Source organism: Natator depressus, chromosome 5 (assembly GCF_965152275.1).
Source record: "Natator depressus isolate rNatDep1 chromosome 5, rNatDep2.hap1, whole genome shotgun sequence".
NCBI lineage: Eukaryota > Metazoa > Chordata > Testudines > Cheloniidae > Natator > Natator depressus.
This window is the reverse complement of record NC_134238.1, coordinates 39,058,941-39,080,875: the sequence shown is the minus strand read 5'-3', so window position 1 is coordinate 39,080,875 and position 21,935 is coordinate 39,058,941. Positions and strand designations below refer to the sequence as shown.

The 21,935-nt window shown below is 41.4% G+C and overlaps 1 protein-coding gene across 1 annotated transcript in view; it reads right to left on the bottom strand.

Annotated features, from left to right (window-relative positions):
- Positions 1 to 21,935, bottom strand: part of IPO11 (importin 11) — a 299,402-nt gene that overhangs the window by 153,545 nt on the left and 123,922 nt on the right. Inside the window, exons 22-23 of the mRNA XM_074952611.1 lie at positions 2,676 to 2,791; positions 1,238 to 1,314 (exon numbers count right to left, since the gene is read on the bottom strand). Coding sequence (XP_074808712.1) covers positions 1,238 to 1,314; positions 2,676 to 2,791 — 193 coding nt within the window. The remainder of the gene's footprint in view (positions 1 to 1,237; positions 1,315 to 2,675; positions 2,792 to 21,935) is intronic.

Below are 21,935 nucleotides of genomic sequence, written 5' to 3'. Positions count from 1 at the left end.
ATACCCATATACATCTGTAGTGTAGACCAGACCTCAGTAAGTTTCCCAGACCTGAAGAAGAGCTCTGTAAAAGCTCAAAAGCTTGTCTCTCTCACCAGCATAAGTTGATCCAATAAAAGATATTATCTCAACCACCTTCTCTCTCTAAAAATTACTGCAGTATTTTTAAATTCTCAAAAGAGTTATACAAAAAGGTGAAGAAAATCCATTTCCTAAGGATTGAACCCCCTAAAGTTTCAGCAAGAAGTTATATTTCACTGACACACATACAAACCTACCCCATCCATGTCATTACTGTCTGATTGGATAACTTACTTCAAGACACACACACACACACACACACACACACACACACAATTAGAAAATTTACTACCTGAATATTAATGATTTGGAATGGAGCCATTAATTCTTTATGTTCTCCTGAGTAGCAAGTAGGATTATTATTTGATTAAGCAAGTAGAATAGTCAGCTATTCTCTACACACAAACGCAATGTTATTATTTGATTTGGTGTTAAGCTTTGAGGGGCTTTATAAAATCAGTGACTGTGCAGTCTTGATGGAACACTATGAAGTCCAACTCAGTTGATTTTTTTTTGCAATAAGTAAGCAAATAAACTATATATAGCTGAATTATATTTCCAAAATTAATTGTCAAGTAACATTCAGTTGCTAAGCAACTTCAGTTAGTTCTACATTTTAATAGCACTCACACTGCATGTATGAATATACATCATATAGTCTCCAAACATAAGACCCACAGAATCTTTTGTGAAACATATGCCTCCAAGAACATACAGCCTCATAAATAAAAATTACACCATGGAGAATAAATGGATATTTGTGCAGAGATACCTATCAAAATTAGCCTACCAACCAGCAAATATTTTGGATGAAATTTTGGACCCATTGAAGTCAATGGCAAATCTCCAATTGACTTCAACTGGTCCAGAATGTCGCCCTTTGTCTTTAACTAGGAAACAGTCCATTAATAAAAAGCATCATCTGCAGTTTGTTTCTTTGCCTTTTTAAGTACAAAGCACTTAAAATGTTGATTGATTTAAACACAATCAGGGTGCAAGAAAATGGGAAATTCTTTAAGTCAGTCAAAGCTTGTTCAAGCATTTTGAATAGTAAGAATTTTTATATCTCAACTTCTTACGGCCTTAGTTATCTTATTAATAGAACATGAACAACGTTGTTAGTATAGCAAACAGAATCCTTATTATGAAGACTCACCAAGAAGGGCAGACATATTCTGAAAGATTCGCAGCAGCTCAGGAGTAAGACAAGGGCTATTCTCCAATGTCACTAACCTAAGAGTAGATTAAATACAACATTGGTTATATTTAGTTCCCTGTTTCGCATAATAAACATGATAAGAGGAACAATTTTGACAGGTGTAAAAATACTGTAATCTTCTAGTATCGATATAAAATCTCTCCAAATGAAGAATGCCACAATTATTTGAAATGATTATCTTTCAAAAGAGTATTTCCCACGCTGCTGGTCTGTGGAATACTTGCTTGTTCTGTCATCTCAAAAGAATGGGGGAAAGAAGGAAACATTTTTATGCCTCTCTATTTTTGTTTTTAAATGATGACTGTTTGAAGCTGCTCAGCAGTTTGGAATGTTCAAAGTATCCACAAGGGAGGGGGATTAATGGGCAGAGTGCAGGTAAGGTGGATAAAGTTGCATGTTACATGCATCAAGACAACACAGTAGCATTCTAGACCTCTAAGAAATTTCAAAGAGTCACCAGTTAAAGAAACCCATGCTACAGAAATGTTTCCTTATCCCCTCAAAATATCGTTGTTCTGAGGTGTAATATCCTGCATTGGTGACAATCAGGTGAGAGCAGACTACATTCATCATTCTGTGTTCCAATTTATAATTCCTGTGGATGGAAAAAATCAATGAAATTTCTCATTATGTTTATAAGCAAAGCACATGATTAAAAAACACACTACATGCTCAGACAGTCAAACCTTCTGGATTGTTCCCAACACCAGCACTGCTATAAAATGTCCAAGACCCATGAATTGGTAAACTGAAAGGGTATTATGGCACTTGACTTAGAAACAGCATCAAGCACCCTATGTTTCACGATTACTGCACCCAGTACTCCCATAAAAAATGTTTTTAAACTTACTGTTTGCTATAGATAAAAAAGCTTGTTTAGAGACTGGCATATGTGGTTTGTAATTGGGATGCCAATTTATGCCATAGGAACCTCTCACTACAGAGGAGGGCAGTAATTCAGCTTGAATCACTATTTTTTGTCTTTAGAATTTTATCTACCTCTGATATTATCAGCAACTCATTCTTCCCAGTAAACCCGGTTACTGAGGGGTTTTTTTTTTTTTTTTTTTTTTACATTAATTCATTCAACAGACAGCAGGAGTTCTTAAAAATTATTAACCTGTATTTCACCCCTTAAAACTTAGCATCTCCTCCACTGGTCAAAGCAGCATTAGTCCATAGTTTGCTTGATCCCAAATCTGAGCTTGCCACATGGTCAGTTTAGTGTACATATTACATATATGTTTCTAAGCAAGTCTTTTTTTTTTTTTTTTTGTAATAGTGATAGAAATGTTAATGTGCACTGTTCTCTTCTCTTGGGGAAAATAAGAAAAAAAATAAAAAAATATCTGCTGAGCAAAGTTCTTCCACTTACCATAATTCCAAGCCATCTTCCAGAAGATAAACATGTGGAGGCTGGGAAACATCTGTACTTAGCTGAATAATTGGAAGTAGGAAAGGGTAGAGGTTCTTGCTCTCTGCTCCTAATCCCTGCAGGAGGAACAAACAAAAGAAGGTAAAACAATTTTAAAAAAATCTGATCTGAAACAGAAAATTCAAGATATTTTCTTTTTAGGCCACACCTATTTTCTACCATTACTCATTACACCAACGAAGTCAGATGGATTTCATTTTTTACAATTAGTAATGGAACACAACAAATTCTAGCATACTGGCACTAAAAATAAAACCATAAGCCTAGCACACACAGTCGCTACATTTTTATGCCACATATTACACTAGAGCACATATATATAAAACCACACACTTTAAAATGTCTTGGGCAACAGACACATCAGCAAACCAATTTAGACTTTCACTACTTAGGGAAAACTGATTAAGATTTGTCTTTAGATCCATTCAGGTTTAATCTTTAAACCCACTGGGAGAGTAGAAGCAGCAGCATTTGGGGATGGCCTGTTCTCTTCTCTTTGAGGTAAACTGTCAAGGTTCCTCCCCCACTCTGAACTCTAGGGTACAGATGTGGGGACCTGCATGAAAAACCTCCTAAGCTTATCTTTACCAGCTTAGGTCAAAACTTCCCCAAGGTACAAAATATTCCACCCTTTTGTCCTTGGATTGGCCGCTACCACCACCAAACAAATACTGGTTACTGGGGAAGAGCTGTTTGGACACGTCTTTCCCCCCAAAATACTTCCCAAAACCTTGCACCCCACTTCCTGGACAAGGTTTGGTAAAAAGCCTCACCAATTTGCCTAGGTGACTACAGACCCAGACCCTTGGATCTTAAGAACAATGAACAATCCTCCCAACACTTGCACCCTCCCTTTCCTGGGAAATGTTGGATAAAAAGCCTCACCAATTTGCATAGGTGACCACAGACCCAAACCCCTGGATCTGAGAACAATGAAAAAGCATTCAGTTTTCTTACAAGAAGACTTTTAATAAAAATAGAAGTAATTAGAAATAAGAAATCCCCCCTGTAAAATCAGGATGGTAAATACCTTACAGGGTAATTAGATTCAAAACATAGAGAACCCCTCTAGGCAAAAACCTTAAGTTACAAAAAAGATACACAGACAGAAATAGTTATTCTATTCAGCACAATTCTTTTCTCAGCCATTTAAAGAAATCATAATCTAACACATACCTAGCTAGATTACTTACTAAAAGTTCTAAGGCTTCATTCCTGGTCTATCTCCGGCAAAGACAAAATGTAGACAGACACACAAACCCTTTGTTTCTCTCCCTCCTCCCAGCTTTTGAAAGTATCTTGTCTCCTCATTGGTCATTTTGGTCAGGTGCCAGCGAGGTTACCTTTAGCTTCTTAACCCTTTACAGGTGAGAGGAGATTTCCTCTGGCCAGGAGGGATTTTAAAGGGGTTTACCCTTCCCTTTCTATTTATGACACGCCCCCCAAATCTCAGCTAGGGTGAAACACTGGCTGGGATTTCTTCCTGGAGCTCTAGGAAAACAGAGTTAATAAGACACATGCATCTCTAAATATACCACCAAGTACATAAAGACTAACAATATTTTCCACATCTCAAGGACGATTTTAACCAGTTGATTCTGGGAAACTTTCACGTGAGAGTGCATCAGCCACTTTGTTAGAAGCTCCTGAGATGTGTTGGATGTCGAAATCAAAATCTTGGAGAGCTAAACTCCACCGAAGAAGTTTTTTGTTAGTTTCTTTGACGGTGTGAAGCCACTTCAGTGCAGCATGGTCGGTTTGCAGGTGGAAACGCCGTCCCCAAACATATGGGCGTAGCTTTTCCAGAGCGTAGACAATGGCGTAACATTCTTTTTCAGTGATTGACCAGTTGCTTTCCCTCTCAGACAGTTTTTTGCTGAGAAACACTACAGGGTGGAATTCTTGATCAGGTCCTTTCTGCATTAAAACTGCTCCCACACCACGCTCGGACGCATCTGTGGTTACTAGGAACGGTTTGTCAAAGTCTGGGGCCCTTAGTACAGGGTCAGACATGAGTGTCGCTTTAAGCTTGTTAAAGGCCTTCTGACACTTTTCGGTCCACTGCACAGCATTTGGCTGTTTCTTTTTGGTTAGGTCTGTCAGTGGGGCGGCGATTTGGCTGTAGTGCGGTACAAATCGTCTGTAATAACCGGCCAAGCCTAAAAAGGATTGAACCTGTTTCTTTGACTTTGGGACAGGCCACTTTTGGATAGCATCCACTTTGGCCTGTAGGGGGCTGATAGTTCCTTGACCCACCTGGTGTCCAAGGTAAGTCACTTTGTTTAGGCCTATTTGACACTTCTTAGCCTTAACAGTTAGTCCTGCCTCCCTTATGCGCTCAAGGACTTTTTGTAGATGTTCCAGGTGGTCTGCCCAGGAATCCGAAAATATGGCCACATCATCAAGGTAGGCGACTGCATATTCTCCTAATCCCGCTAGGAGACCATCTACAAGTCTTTGGAAGGTGGCGGGTGCATTTCGCAGCCCGAAAGGGAGTACATTAAATTCATACAGCCCGAGATGTGTGGTGAAGGCTGACCTTTCCTTGGCAGATTCATCTAGCGGTACCTGCCAGTACCCCTTGGTTAAGTCCAAGGTAGAGATGAACTGGGCCCGTCCCAGTTTCTCTAATAGTTCATCTGTGCGTGGCATTGGATAGTTGTCTGGGCGAGTTACAGCATTTAGCTTACGGTAGTCCACGCAAAAACGTATTTCCCCATCTGGTTTGGGAACTAGAACCACTGGAGATGCCCATGCACTTTCAGAGGGGCGGATTACACCCATCTGTAACATATCCTGGATCTCCCGTTCTATAGCAGTTTTAGCTTGAGGAGACACTCGGTAAGGTTGGACTCTAATTGGGCGAGCATTACCTGTGTCAATGGAGTGGTATGCCCGTTCAGTCAGTCCTGGGGTGGCTGAGAACGTTGGCGCGTAGCTAGTGCACAGCTCCTGGATCTGCTGTCGCTGCATACGCCCAAGGGTCATGGAGAGGTTCACCTCTTCCACACCACCAGCACATTTCCCTTCGTAGTAGACACCTTCAGGCCACTCAGCGTCATCTCCTCCCTGGGCTGTAAACTGACAAACCTTTAATTCTCTGGAATAAAAGGGCTTTAGAGAATTAATATGGTACACCTTAGGCTTTCGGTTGAAGGTGGGGAATGCTATGAGATAATTAACAGCTCCCAGGCGCTCCTGGACCGTGAATGGCCCTTCCCACGATGCTTCCATTTTATGGGCCTGGAGCGCCTTTAAGACCATGACCTGGTCCCCTACTTTGAAGGAACGCTCTCTGGCATGTTTATCATACCAGGCTTTTTGCTCTTTTTGAGCATCCTGTAAGTTTTCTTTAGCAAGGGCTAAAGAGGTTCGGAGGGTGTTTTGTAGGTTGGTTACAAAGTCCAGAATGTTAGTTCCTGGAGAAGGTGTAAATCCCTCCCATTGCTGCTTCACCAACTGCAATGGCCCCTTAACCTCACGGCCATATACAAGTTCAAATGGGGAAAACCCTAAACTGGGGTGTGGTACAGCTCTGTAGGCAAAGAGCAACTGCTGCAACACTAGGTCCCAATCATTGGAGTGCTCATTTACGAATTTACGTATCATGGCCCCCAAAGTTCCATTAAACTTCTCCACCATGCCATTTGTTTGATGGTGGTAAGGAGTGGCAACCAAGTGATTTACCCCATGAGCTTCCCAAAGGTTTTTCATAGTTCCTGCCAGGAAATTAGTCCCTGCATCTGTGAGGATGTCGGAGGGCCAACCTACCCTGGCAAAAATGTCTGCTAGTGCCTGGCACACACTGTTAGCCCTGGTGTTGCTTAGAGCTACTGCTTCCGGCCATCGGGTGGCAAAATCCATGAAAGTCAGTATGTACCGCTTTCCTCTGGGTGTCTTTTTCGGAAAAGGACCCAGAATATCCACAGCTACTCGCTGAAATGGAACTTCAATGATGGGGAGTGGCTGGAGAGGGGCTTTGACCTGGTCTTGGGGCTTTCCCACTCTTTGGCACACCTCACAAGACTGAACATAGGTAGAAACATCCTTGCCCATTCCCTCCCAGTGGAATGACCCCCCCAAACGGTCTTTGGTCCGGTTCACCCCAGCATGACCACTAGGGTGGTCATGGGCTAAGCTCAAGAGCTTGGCCCGGTATTTAGTTGGAACTACCAACTGTCTCTGAGGATGCCAGTCTTCCTGGTGTCCACCAGAAAGAGTTTCCTTGTATAAAAGTCCTCTTTCTACAACAAACCTGGATCGATTAGAAGAGCTGAGAGGCGGTGGGTTGCTCCGTGCCGCCGTCCAAGCTCTCTGGAGGCTTTCATCTGCTTCCTGTTCGGTCTGGAACTGTTCCCTCGATGCTGGAGACATCAGTTCCTCATTGGATTGTGGACCTAGGCTTGGTCCCTCTGGAAGCGATATAGGGGATGGAGCTGTTTCTGTTGACTGTGAACCGCTCTCCGCTGGTGCACTATGTTGGGATTCAGGCTCCGGCTGAGCCTCTTGTGTCGGGTTATCGGCTGCTGCCAGTTCAGGTTCGGTGGGGCCCTCTGGTGTTGAGGTTGCAAGTACTGGATTCAGTGCTGGCAATGGGTCTGGTGTTGGTTGTTCGGCTGGTTCCGGTTCTGGGACTGGTTCCGTCTGGGTCTCTGGGACTGGATCCACTACTGCTGTTGCAGACATTGGTCTGGGGTCCAGGTCCATCACCTCTGACCGGGTCCTGATAGAAGTTTCCGGAACAGAGCTAGGCCTCACGGCTTGTTTAGCCTGGCTGCGGGTGACCGTTCCCATCCTCTTGGCCTGCTTCACATGATTGGCCAAATCTTCCCCCAACAGCATGGGGATGGGATAATCATCATAGACTGCAAAAGTCCACATTCCTGACCAGCCCTTGTACTGGACAGGCAACTTGGCTGTAGGCAAATCGAAAGAGTTGGACTTGAAGGGTTGAATCGTCACTTGGATCTCTGGGTTGATTAACTTGGGGTCCACTAAGGAAGCATGGATAGCTGACACTTGTGCTCCGGTGTCCCTCCACGCGGTGACCTTCTTCCCGCCCACACTCACAGTTTCCCTCCGCTCCAAGGGTATCTGGGAGGTATCTGGGCCTGTGGACCTCTGGTGCGATTCCGGTGCAATGAACTGTAATCTGTTGGGGTTCTTGGGGCAGTTGGCCTTTACATGCCCCAGCTCGTTACATTTAAAACATCGTCCAGCTGACGGGTCACTGGGGCGAGGAGGGTTGCTGGAGAACGGGGTGGTGGGACGATAAGGGGTCTGGAGGGTTCTTTGGGAGGTAGGTGGGGCTTTGGGCGGCCCCCGGTAATAGGGTGTGGCCTGGGGTTGTCCCTTCTGGTCTCCGCTCCAACTGCGACCAGTTTTTTTCTTCTCTGCCACCTCCACCCATCTGGCTCCAATCTCTCCTGCCTCGATTACAGTTTTGGGCTTCCCATCTAGGATGTACCTTTCTATTTCTTCAGGAACACCCTCTAAGAATTGTTCCATTTGCATTAGGAAGGGCAAATTTACTGGAGATTCAACACTTGCTCCGGATATCCAGGCATCCCAATGTTTCACAATGTGGTAGGCATGTCGGGTAAATGACACGTCTGGTTTCCACCTTAGGGCTCTGAACCTCCGACGAGACTGCTCGGGTGTTATCCCCATTCTGACTCTCGCCTTGGATTTAAACAGTTCATACTTGTTCATGTGTTCTTTAGGCATTTCAGCTGCCACCTCAGCTAAGGGTCCACTGAGCTGCGGCCTCAGCTCTACCATGTATTGGTCAGTAGAGATGTTGTACCCAAGGCAGGCCCTTTCGAAGTTTTCTAAGAAGGCCTCAGTATCATCACCTGCCTTGTAGGTGGGGAACTTTCTGGGATGGGGAGTGGTACCTGGAGAAGGATTGCTAGGGTTTGTTGGTATATTCTGCTGAGCCTTTACCTTCTCCATCTCCAGTGCATGCTTCCTCTCTTTTTCCTTCTCCTCCTCCACATGCTTCCTCTCTTTTTCCTTCTCCTCCTCCACATGCTTCCTCTCTTTTTCCTTCTCCTCCTCCACATGCTTCCTTGCCTCCATTTCCCTCCTGTGGGCAGCCTCCTGTACCTCCTTTTCCAGCTGCATGAGTTCTATCTGTCTTTCATGTTCCTTTTGTTTTTCCTCAGCCTGAAATCTGGCTAATTCCATCTTTTGTTGTGCTGTGGATTCTGTCATCCTAACCTCTCTGTTTTTAACTAACTTTACACCCGAGGCTTAGAAATAAACAAACAAAACTTGGCTGTAAAATTTTGCTGTGCTGGAATAGAATACCTATTCTCTGATAGTGATTGTCAGCCTACAGAAAAAGACAATTCCCTTGTCTCTGCTCTGGGCCCAAATCAAAGCAAAAACTTCCAACTACTTTGAAACCTGTTTACCCAGCCCAAAGAAAAAACAAGTTTCCTTTTTAAACTTGTGCTCCTTGTAAAAAATCAAAATCCAAAAAAAAAAACCCTGCCACTTTTGTCTCCAGGCAAATGGGTAGAACACCCCTCCTTCTATTTACTTTTAGGGAAACAAAAAACTCTGGGTTGGAAGACTGTGAATTTCCCTGCAGGAGTTAAGTACCCTGCCTCCAGGCAAAGAAAACCTGCAATTCACAAAGATAATCCTCTTTTGTCTCTGCTTGGCCACAAAGCAGAGAAAAACACGCTGCTTTCAGTTTCAGCTGCTTCTGGACTTCCTTTTTTTTTAAAATCTGTATTTCTAGTTCAAAAAAATCTCAACTGGATCTCAAAATGATTTCAGGTTAATCCCACCACTCTGCCACCATGTCAAGGTTCCTCCCCCACTCTGAACTCTAGGGTACAGATGTGGGGACCTGCATGAAAAACCTCCTAAGCTTATCTTTACCAGCTTAGGTCAAAACTTCCCCAAGGTACAAAATATTCCACCCTTTTGTCCTTGGATTGGCCGCTACCACCACCAAACAAATACTGGTTACTGGGGAAGAGCTGTTTGGACACGTCTTTCCCCCCAAAATACTTCCCAAAACCTTGCACCCCACTTCCTGGACAAGGTTTGGTAAAAAGCCTCACCAATTTGCCTAGGTGACTACAGACCCAGACCCTTGGATCTTAAGAACAATGAACAATCCTCCCAACACTTGCACCCTCCCTTTCCTGGGAAATGTTGGATAAAAAGCCTCACCAATTTGCATAGGTGACCACAGACCCAAACCCCTGGATCTGAGAACAATGAAAAAGCATTCAGTTTTCTTACAAGAAGACTTTTAATAAAAATAGAAGTAATTAGAAATAAGAAATCCCCCCTGTAAAATCAGGATGGTAAATACCTTACAGGGTAATTAGATTCAAAACATAGAGAACCCCTCTAGGCAAAAACCTTAAGTTACAAAAAAGATACACAGACAGAAATAGTTATTCTATTCAGCACAATTCTTTTCTCAGCCATTTAAAGAAATCATAATCTAACACATACCTAGCTAGATTACTTACTAAAAGTTCTAAGGCTTCATTCCTGGTCTATCTCCGGCAAAGACAAAATGTAGACAGACACACAAACCCTTTGTTTCTCTCCCTCCTCCCAGCTTTTGAAAGTATCTTGTCTCCTCATTGGTCATTTTGGTCAGGTGCCAGCGAGGTTACCTTTAGCTTCTTAACCCTTTACAGGTGAGAGGAGATTTCCTCTGGCCAGGAGGGATTTTAAAGGGGTTTACCCTTCCCTTTCTATTTATGACATAAACATATGAGAAAATAAAAACTAATGGATTGACGAGGAAGAGAGGCTGGGGTTTCACAGCACCTTCCATCTAAGTCCTACCACCCATATATCCCTCTGCAGTTAATCACCTGAGTCAGGAATCCAACCACCACTTTTTAGAGGATAAGGCCTAAGACAGGTTCTGGGGCTTACCAGAGCAGCATCAGCAGAAGGATCTCAAACCAGACTTTGGAACTACACCTTTAACCCGATATAACGCGACCCGATATGGCACGAATTCGGATATAATGCTGTAAAGCAGTGCTCCGGGGGGGAAAGGGGGGAGCTGAGCGCTCCAGTGGATGAAAGCAAGTTCGATATAACGCGGTAAGACTTTTGGCTCCCGAGGACAGAATTATATCGGGGTAGAGGTGTATATGACTAATGATATACAAACTAAAATGTATCAATTGTACACAGCAAGTAAATATAATTATTATATCACTCCTGATCCCTCTTCAAATATTTAGAGGACAGTAAAATTATGAAAAGTTTGCAAAACTGATTATAAACAGTATACACATTTTAAAATCATTTCAATGTCAATCATGCTTTCTCTAGAAAAACTTTAGAGTAGCACAGATGGAGCCTATAAATACTTAATGGAAACAAGAGGATACAAAATTTTAAAGCAGGGAAAGCTGTCAAAATTTACTTTGTGGATTTATCACACCTTAAAGCTTCTGAAATGTTCTTGTAACAGGAATAATATAAATTCTTCTAACAAGGATTCATATTTATAATGACAGTAATTTCTCTAATAACTAATATAAAGAACGACCTCTACTTGTGGCTATAAGGCACAGAAAACACACCACACAACCTAACACATCTTTAAAATCATTTTAATCTAATCTGGGACTAACATGCCTTAATTTTAAAACATGGTTATTGTATATTCTCACTACGGAGCAGAATTAAGGAAGTTTGATATAGTAACTCTCCATTTCCATAAGCTAATGTTTGGATTTATTTTATGCTTTAATTTTATCTCAGAAATTCCTGGGTGAATTCTTGTTTTTGTAATAATTATACCTTGCCTGTAACATATTTCACCCTAAATTACTGCATTGTACTCTCAACCTTAACTCTATCTCAACAGTTCCTTTCTTTGACTATAAGGTGGTATGGAGATACACCTACTTTGGACTTCCTCTTTTCCGATAATAGAGATGAGGTACTATCAGAGATTGACGTGTCAGAAGAAAAGGTGCTTGGAGAAACTAATATTTTGGAAAGTAATAAGTCACCAGGCCCAGAGGGTATACATCCAAGAGTTTGAAGGAGTTTAAGTATGTAGTGGCTGAACTTCCAACAAATATATGCAATCTCTCACCAAAAACATCTCCTGCACCACTGTAGCAAATGCTGTACTTATATTTAAAAAAAAAAAAATCTAGGGGTGAACTGGGAAACTACAGTCCAGTAAATCTTAAATCTGTACCTGATAAACTGGTTGAAACAATAATTCAAATTCAAATGATAAAACACCTCAATCTCTGATAGTACCTTATCTCTATTATCAAATTACTCCACTCAAGCTAGCCTAGCTCGAGAGAGACCAAGCTCTAGAGCAGGGGTGGGCAAACTTTTTGGCCCAAGGGCCACATCGGGGTTGCACAACTGTATGGAGGGCCGGGTAGGGAAGGCCATGCTTCCCCAAACAGCCTGGCCCCCACCCCCTATCTGCACCCTCCCACTTCCTGCCCCCCTCAGAACCCCCAACCCATCCAACCTCCCCCGCTCCTTGACCCCTGACCGCCCCCGCCCCTAACCACACCCCAGGACCCCACCCCCATTCAACTCCCCCTGTTCCCTGACTGCCCCAACCCCTATCCACACCCCCTGGGACCCCATCCCCTATCCAACTCCCCCTGACCGCCCCCCTCCCCTCCCAAGAACCTCTGCCCCATCCAACCATCCCCTGCTCCCTGTACCCTGATTTCGCCCCGTGACCCCCTGCCCCTTTATCCGACCCCCCTGCTCCCCTCCCCCTTACCATGCCGGAGCCAGCCATGGCGGGCCAGAGCGCTGACGGCGCAGCGAGCTGAGGCTGTGGGGGAGGAGGGACAGCAGGGGAGGAGCTGGGGGCTAGCCTCCCTGGGAAGGAGCTCAAGGACCAGGCAGGATGGTCCCGTGGGCCAGATGTGGCCCACGGGCCGTAGTTTGCCCACCTCTACCCTCTGTAGCCAGGGCCGGATTAAGACATTCTGAGGCCCTAAAGTGTGTCAAGTGTAAGAGGCCCCATACCATTAAAAAAATAATTTATTATTTTCACAGAAAAGGCCATTTAACATATAAACACGAAAGCTTTATATTTGCATATATACAAAGTCAAAGTTGTAAAAATAGAATAATAATCTAACTAAAACATGTCTTGCAATATGCTTGTTTACATTATAAAATAGTTTCAAATGAACATATTTTTGTCTATGATTTCTTAATTAGTAGATATGAAAACTTTATATCTACAGCAACACAAAAGCAGTTACAGTTACACAGACCAGCTTACCTAATGGAAGCAGTACAACATACAGTATGTCTGTTTGCACATCAAATTAATTTTAACACTGAAATTTAAAACATTTTCTTTCATGATTTTTGGAGAGCAAAGTCATTGATGACATCCTCAAATGATAAGCTACGGAGTTTGTCACTTTCAATGCACAGAATGCTTAGGGCAGATGTCTGTCTAGAAAATGCTGCAAGAAAAGCTCTCTCTCTTCGCGTTTGCTTCTCTGTCCGCTGTCTCCCCCAGAGCCACTAATTAATCTCGAGTAAACACCTCGGGGACACAGACTCACGCATATAGCTTGTTGTCAGAGAAAGAATTTACCAGAAAAACGACTGGTAATCAATAGACAGACATTGAGAAAGTGAGGAAAAACTAGCCTATATTCAAGCAAACATAATGAATATTATAGGCCTTAATAGCCTATAAATCATATATTCAGATAGTTTGAAATAACTTGCTCACCAAGTACTCAGAATATTTTGATATATATGTATATCTTCCTTCATTTTTCTCAAAACCCTTTATTTATCCTTTTGTCAGCACTCTCTGATATTTACTGTGAAGGTTCCCAAAACTGACGGAGGGAAGCCAACACAAATTTATTCTCCTCAAGATCCACTTGACCCAAGTCCATAAGATGCTCACCTGCAAACTCAATCATATGAAGCATGGATAGTGCATGAAGCAGAAAGTGGTGTGCACACTAAAATACACAATTGTACATATGTACAGATCAAAAAAGAAAGAACACACTAACACTTAAGAAAACAAAGAAAAACAGGAATGAAGACACTATATGACTGAGCGTGCTGGACCGTAAGCAAAAGATGGCAGCTTTCCAGCTATTACCAGCCAAGGGGGACGCTATATATGACATCACTCCCAGCACAAGTCCCATACGAGTATGAGCTCGGCAGGATTTCTTCACGACACTGCCATCTCCAACTTCACTTTTTCCCCGATTTTATCGGTAGTGAGATTATTTATTTATTTAGATATGTTATGAAGGCACAGTCAGAATTTTCCCAGTAGCAGCTGGCCAACAAAACACTGCCTTAGGAGACTGATAGCAGACTTACTCGTAGAAATACTAATTTTACCAGTGCAATTATCATTTTTTTCTTAGCCTTGGCCTCCTGCCTGTCAATAATGAACAATTAGTGAAGGGTAAGGGTAGCCAGATGTATATATTTTTGTCATTATTTAGAGAGAATCTTCTTTTTCCCAGATCTCCTTTATTTATCAACCGATTCTGATAAAATTTGAAATGGAGTCAGTTTCTTTATTTTTTAGAGGCCCCTCATACTGAGAGGCCCTCAACTGTAGCTTAGTTAGTTTATGCCTTAATCTGGCCCTGACTAGAGCTACACAGAGGAATTTGATAAGCAACAAAGAGTGATTGGATTAGCATCTGTTGAGCTGCTATAACTCGAGCTGCCGTATTTCCGCTGTATTACTAGCTTGATAATCAGCAGCATTTGAGTTTCAACCCTGATAGGCCAGCTAACTCTAGTTTAAAGCACCATTTGACTCAATTTAGAGATTTTTGTTTGTAGATGGGAATTAGGCTAAGGGCAAACCTCAAGCTCAAGCTAACTGTAGCCAATTAGTTCATTTTATCCATTTATCATTATGTTATTTAGTATTGTGATCAACTCATATGCTATTTCATATATAATCAATGTATGCTAAATAGATTTAAATTGTAAGAGTATATATGTATAAGATTGACAAGCATTTAGGAATGATGAGCGTCTATTAGGTACATAAGTAAAACATGGCTGGAATGCAAGGCCAATAGGCTGAGGCATGTAAGATTTTAGCTTAGCCATACTGGGGCGTAGGCTTAAAAATGTCTGAGATGAATGTGTGACCTAGGAATAACCCTATGCTGGTAGGGTTACAGGGTTACGGTAAAACAGTGGCTCTCAACCTTTCCAGACTACTGTACCCCTTTCAGAAGTCTGATTGTCTTGCGTACCACCAAGTTTCACCTTACTTAAAAACTACTTGCTTACTAAATCAGACATAAAAATACAAAAGTGTCACAGCACACTGTTACTGACAAATTGCTTACCTTCTCATTTTTACCATATAATTATAAAATAAATTAACTGGAAAATAACTACTGTACTTACATTTCAGTGTATAGTACGTAGAGCAATATAAACAAGTCATTGTCTGTAGGAAATTTTAGTTTGTACTGACTTCACTAGTACTTTTTCTGTAGCCTGTTGTAAAACTAGGCAAATATCTAGATGCGTTGATGTACACATACCCCTGGCTGAGAATCAATGCTGTAGAAGTTGTGCCAATACGCGATGTAGACCACAATGTACTGTCCAAGACCACAAGACACCTGATTGTAAGATCATAGGACATCCTGGTCTGACTGCAGGTTATCACGGACACACATGAGAATAAGGGCAACTAAGAAAACAACCTATGAAAAACAGGGCACCCCAATAGTCAGGGGCTGTGGAAGTACAGATAAAGAAAAGAGGGTTGAAACCCTCATTCATATGCATAAGGTGTTAGGCAGGGTCAGAACAGCAATATAAAAGAGATTCCCTGGTTGAATAAAAGTGGGAAGACCCCAACGGAAGACACACAGGAAATCCCTGCAGGAAGCACCGCTCTATCAATGATCATCCGTTGAGAAACCCATCAGAGCCTTGAATACCTTTGGGGATACATTCTTAGTCATTGCTTGGGTTTTTGTATGATTTATATATGCATGGGTAATTGTACCTTTACTTAATGCTTTAACAAAACTTGTAGTAGAGATAAGACTTTGTACTTGTGATTATGGTCACTATTCTTGGTCTTCCTGGATTTGCCAAATTTGAGAAAAGCACCAGAGGTGATTTTCACTCTGTTGAGCTTGGAACTGTAGAACAGAAACTGAACCCGTTGTAGGTTAATATAAAATCACTAAATTAAATTTGCATTCTTATGTAGCCTTTTTTTTTATTTAGTGAAGACAAGCCTACAATGCCATGCCAAGACAGTTATTTGACCCATATTGGTTACATTTCTAAAATTATGCAACATACTGTTACATCTAGATTGTGTTCGCTTTCCATTTCATGAAATATGAAATCATGTATAATGAAACTATTAATATCCCAAACTGCAAAACTTAGTAGCTGCCTTAGAAATTTAAGCAAGGGATATGTAAATCTTGTAGTTCTAAAACAAATATAAAATTGTAAAGATATCTGCTGATAAAGCTGCTTTATAAAACTTAACTACTTAAATATAATGTGCTTAAAAGCTCTCATTTATATACTTCTTGTGATGTGTCATTCCATATTCTTTATGAAAATATGCTTATGATAGGAGTATGACATAACTAACATGTACCATAAGCAAGATGGACCTTGTAAGGTATCATTGGACAGCTTATGATTTACTGAATATGATTATCCTATTTGTATGCATATATCATTTTTGTATCTGAAATTAGGAATATTGACTATGTATCTATATTTCAACTATGTTACTTTGGGTGACGCCCCCTGCTAACACTTCAGGTACAACAATGAAAAATCCAGACAGTGCTGATGGCCCATCAGCAAGAGACAATGGACTGCAAAAGAGCTTAATCTTCCTGTGAACATGTGGGTCAGCCTGTAAAGAATGGCTACAGAGGCCCTACAGATGCATGTGACCATGTCACCTGACACTGGAACCCATCTTGAATTCCGTACTTTTCCATGAGAAGCTGGAGGGGTGGAGGGTGTCAAACTAGAAAACAAATCCTTATGCAAATCCTATTTAAGGGTGGGGAGTGAGATAATCCAGGTCGTCAGTTCTCCCCTCTACCCCACCCAAAGATGACTGCTGGAAACAATTAAGACTGAACTGGGGGAAAGAACTGGACCCAGGCTCGAAGGGCATCTAGCTGTGAAGATGATGATCAGAACCACGTTTAGAGTGAGAACTTACATGTAACCAGTTTCTTTAGTGTATTAACCTTAGTTTGCTTGCTCTGTTTTATTTTCTTAGTAATCTGCCTTGTTCTGTCTGCTACCTCCTTAACTACTTAAAATACATCTGTTATAGTTAATACATTTATTTCTGGTTTACAATATAACCCAGTTTATGTGATTTCTAACTAGGGGGCGAGAAGTTGTGCATACCTTCCTCCACATTGAGGAAAGAGGTGAATTTCATATAATTTTGGGTTTGTACTCCAAGGGTGGCGGTTCACATCTAGGTGCCATGGCAAGCCCCTTGAGCTGAGTCTTCCCAGAGCTGATGGGCAGCTTTGTGTGGCCCGGCCTATGTGCGTGATAGAGGAGGTTTTAAGAGCCTGGCTCAGCAAGACAGGTTAAAGGGGGCCCATGCTGGCAGAACAGGTAGTCTCAGTGATATCTCAGATCAGGTGGCTTCCCAAGGGGTCCAACCTATCACACTTCTGCATGCAAGGCAAATAAGTATTCACTTTAGAAATTCCATCTGGTGGAAAAAATCTTAGATGAAAACCTGGCTCATTTGAAGTCAATGTCAAAATTCCCCTTGATTTCAAGGGGACCAGGATTGCATCACTTCTAGACTATTTTCTAATCCAACTGGTTAAAATGTCTGTTTTAACCTGCAATTTTCTAGGACCAGATTAAGAGTGAGTAAAAAAAGAAAAAGCGTCCTAAATCTTCATGATGTTTATGACAGGAGCCTTTCATTATCATCTTATTTATAGAATATACGACTGAAGAATTAATGCACTTCTCCATAAAATATATTTGCATGCCTTTATGCATTGGATCCTGCCACGGTCTCAAGCCTACTTCTGGTTCTTATTCCCGTATCACTGAGAATTACCCTTTTAGAGCATGCTCTCCATCAACACCACAGACTTTGGTGCATATTATTTGCTCCACTCTGGACTTCATGCCTGTTTTTGAATTATTTTGAGGCTATCATTTGGATAACCCTTTTTAGACCTCAGGCCCCACTTTGGTTTTGAATTATGTTGTATTTTCTCTTTCGGTCCTGTATTTAGTTTTGTCCTCTGTCCATATATTGTTAACTAGTTTGTTTTTTAGGAGTTTATATATGGAAGAAAAGAAAACAGGAAGTTTTCCAACTTTCATAACTTGTTGCCTTTATTTTAGATTCCTTTTTCAAGAGGGTTAACTGCTTTGACTTCCTGGGGATACATACAGAGCTATATTTATTAGGACATCTGGTAAGCAGTAGTCTCCTGGAAAGTCTCGGTGAATTCCTCTGAGCAAATTCCCTATGAGGTAGAAAACTGCTAAAGCATTTATTTCTAGAGCAGATGCTTTCTCCTTTGTCTTTCCACAGAACGAACACAGGGAGAAGTGCTAAATCTGAAGTATCTTTGGATGTCAGGAAAGAACAAAAATGAGGTCCTTAGAAGAAAGAAGTGTTTCATGTAGCAGGCGGCATCTCAATATAAAAATTGCAGATGCCTCTGCAAAAGGGAGGAAGGACTTCTCTATTTAAAGACTCTGAACAAAGAAAACAAATCAAAGGTGCTACACAAAAATAATAAATATATTCAGAAAGCACAATCTTAGTATACAAATGAAAATATATTTCATAGGTGCATAGGACTTGCCAGAATGGATCAGGCCTGTGGTCCCTCTAGTCCACTATTCTGTCTCCAAAAGTAACCAACACCATAAGCTTCAGAGGAAGATGCAAGAAATGCCACAGAAGAAAGATGAGAGATAATCTGCACTCTAGGGAAATCTCCTCCTAATATCATATAATCAGATATTGACATAAACCCTCAAAAATGAGGTTTTATTATATGTCTTGCCAAACTCTACTTTTTAAAGTTTACTATCAAAACTCTGGATAGATCCTCCATTGTTGACTGTACTTTTCTTGGGATTCTGACACTTTGGAGCCAAGAAGATTGCCCCATTACTACAGATACTACCATAGATCACAAGGCATCATCTGCTGCTTCCAGTGCTTTTTGCAAACTAACTGTCCTTCATTAATCAGGAATTTGAAGTCTTTCCTATGTTTCTATATCAACTTAATCTGTGAATTTAGTTATAATTAAAAAAATAACAGGCAAGTATGGCCTGACAATTTAACATTCTAAATTGTAAGCTTGCCGATGAATTTGATGATCAAACAGATCTAGTTATTTTCAGCTCTTCCTCAAATGGAGTAATCTTGGGTTGGGGCTGTATAATCTTCTCGATTGCAGCAGCCACAGATAAAGAGCCTGGTACCAGATTTGAACAAAGATATTCTGAAAAAATGGCATTTAGTATCTTTTGTCTGGGGTTTTTTGTTTGTTTGTTTTTAAACTTGCGGTGACAGTTGCTGCTGTTTGCTAAATATTTTTAGCAAGTTCCAATAAACCCTCATTAATAGGAAGAGCTACTCTCCTTTGCATCAAAGTATATAGGATGTGGAACAATTTGTGAGGGGTCTCCTGCACCTCCTCAAATGGAACAGTTCTCTGAAAACATTCGCTTCATGTGCAGTGGCAGTCAAAAAAACCTAACAGAATGTTAGGAACCATTAGGAATGAGACAGAAAATATCTAAATCCATGGTATGCCCACTCCTTGAATACTGGGTACAGTTCTGGTCGCCCCATCTCAAAAAAGATATAGTAGAATTGGAAAAAGGTTCAGAGAAGGGCAACAAAAATGATTAGTGGGATGGAACAGCTTCCATATGAGGAGAGAGTAAAAAAACTGGGACTGTTCAGCTTAGAAAAAAAGACGACTAAGGGGGAAAATGGGAGAGGTCTATAAAATCATAATGATATGGAGAAATTAAATAGGAAAGTGTTTATTTACCCCTTTGCATAACATACTAACCAGGGGTTACCCAATGAAACTAACAGGCACCAGGTTCCAAACAAACAAACAGAAGTACTATTTCGTACAACACACAGTCAACCTGTGGAACTAATTGCCATGAGATGTTGTGAAGACCAAACGTATAAGTGGGTTTAAAAAAGAACTAGGTAAGTTCATGAAGGATAGGTCCATCAATGGCTATTAGCCAAGATGGTTAGGGACACAAGCCCATACTCTGGATGTCCCTAAACCTCCAACTCCCAGCAGTTGAGAGGGACAAGAGAGGATGGATCACTCGAAATTGACATGTTCTGTTCATTCCCTCAGAAGTATCTGGCACTGTCAGAGGCAAGACCCTGGGCTAGATGGACCATTGGTCTAACCCAGTGTGGCTGTTATTAATCTCAGCAACCTTTCTCAGTAAATCCTGAAAATTTATAGTCATCCAAATGAGACTGTGCTAAACAGATTAACATCTCCTCCAGACACAGATGAAATACCCAACTGGGGTGTAATGTCCTCATTTTGGAGCTGTTCCTCCTTCCCAAAGACTTCCTCTGCAGGCTGAGGATCATGAGGAGATTCTGATATTGCACTGTTATGTTCTTCTGATAGAAGTCTCATTATGAGGTAGTGCATGAGGAGGGTGCTCATGATAAGGACCCCAGGGTTCCAGTGTGGCCATACAGGAACATTAAACAGGTAGAAACCAGCGGCGCAAGAGGAAGAGTACCAGAGAATATGGCTACCCTCATAATTCCTTCGGAGCTTAGGTTTATAGGAAATGGTAGACTCCCTTTCCAACCCAAGAACTCAGAAGAAAGGGGCCTAAGAGAACATGTGGGAGATCCTTCCCCATTGTGCTATGAACCAAATGAAGAACAAGAAAATTCTACCTCTAAAGATGGGCTGCTGAGGCAAGAGTATTGGGTTGTAACACAGTAGTAGCAGCTGGTGCCAGAGAGGAGCCCATTACTGATGAAACAGTGAGCGTACATATGGTGGCAATGCTAAACCCAACTGAAAATAAAGATGACTCAGGTTCCTCAAGAACTTGGAGTTCCTCTGGTGCCATGTAACTCCCCTTTACTGAGATGCCGTGAATCTCTGCTCAATCTCAATATCTCTGTGTGTGAGCGTTTTTGCAGTCCCCTACTCATTCTTACTGATCATCTCTGGACTCCCTCTAATTCTGGAAAATCCTTTTTGAGATCAATGACCAGTATTGAATGCAGTATTCCCAGTAAGGGCAAAGCATTGATTTAGATAATAGCATTAGGACATTTTCCATATTATTCTCCATGCTATGCTTTATGTATGCTATTTTATTAAATACTGCAGCTGCACATAGAGCACACTTTTAACTATCATATATACAGCTCCCTCCTGCCCCCATTAGGGTTGTAATATGCCTTTTCTTTTCTAAAAGCTAGTAAAAACATATTTCAAAACAAGTACTTGGTCCTGTTTGGGCTGGCTTGGTATTGTGTAAAGATGGAGTTGTCCAAGGTGTGATTTTCCAAAAGCTACCATCTCATTTTCTTTTTGGTTCTTGTCAAAACCAAGAATACGCTATATTAAAAACATCAAGGAAAAAAGAGGCAATCACAGTACATTTTCATTTATTAAATAGGAAGGAATGTGTTGAGAGCTCCTGAAAAAATTGAATAGATGAAGGCTAAAGAAACTGGAGTCACCCTCATTATCCTTCTATAAACGTTTCCTATAAAAACAGGTGTGAACGCACTGAATATCATAGGGTGGGCAGTCCCCAAAAGCAAAACGGTTTGTATTCAGTTTATACACAGTGGAAAGAGACTGACGCTCAGAACTGTAGAAAATTAATGCAATTTCAAAGAAGTGGATTGTTAGTTATCATTTGGCAAAAGCCAAGCAGTGCAGTACAGAAAACTAACTGTTTAACTTGACCTGAAAATTCAACAGATAAACCCTTTACCTAGGATAGCCCTGCTGCCTCAATCTGAGGTAGGATAATAAGAAAATGTCTGTGTTCTAGGACCCAGCACAGAATCTCTTCATTTTCTCAGGAGTTTTCCATTCCTGTTTGATTACATCTTTGTCCTTGCCTTTAGCTTGCTTATTCTCTCTCCATCGCCAG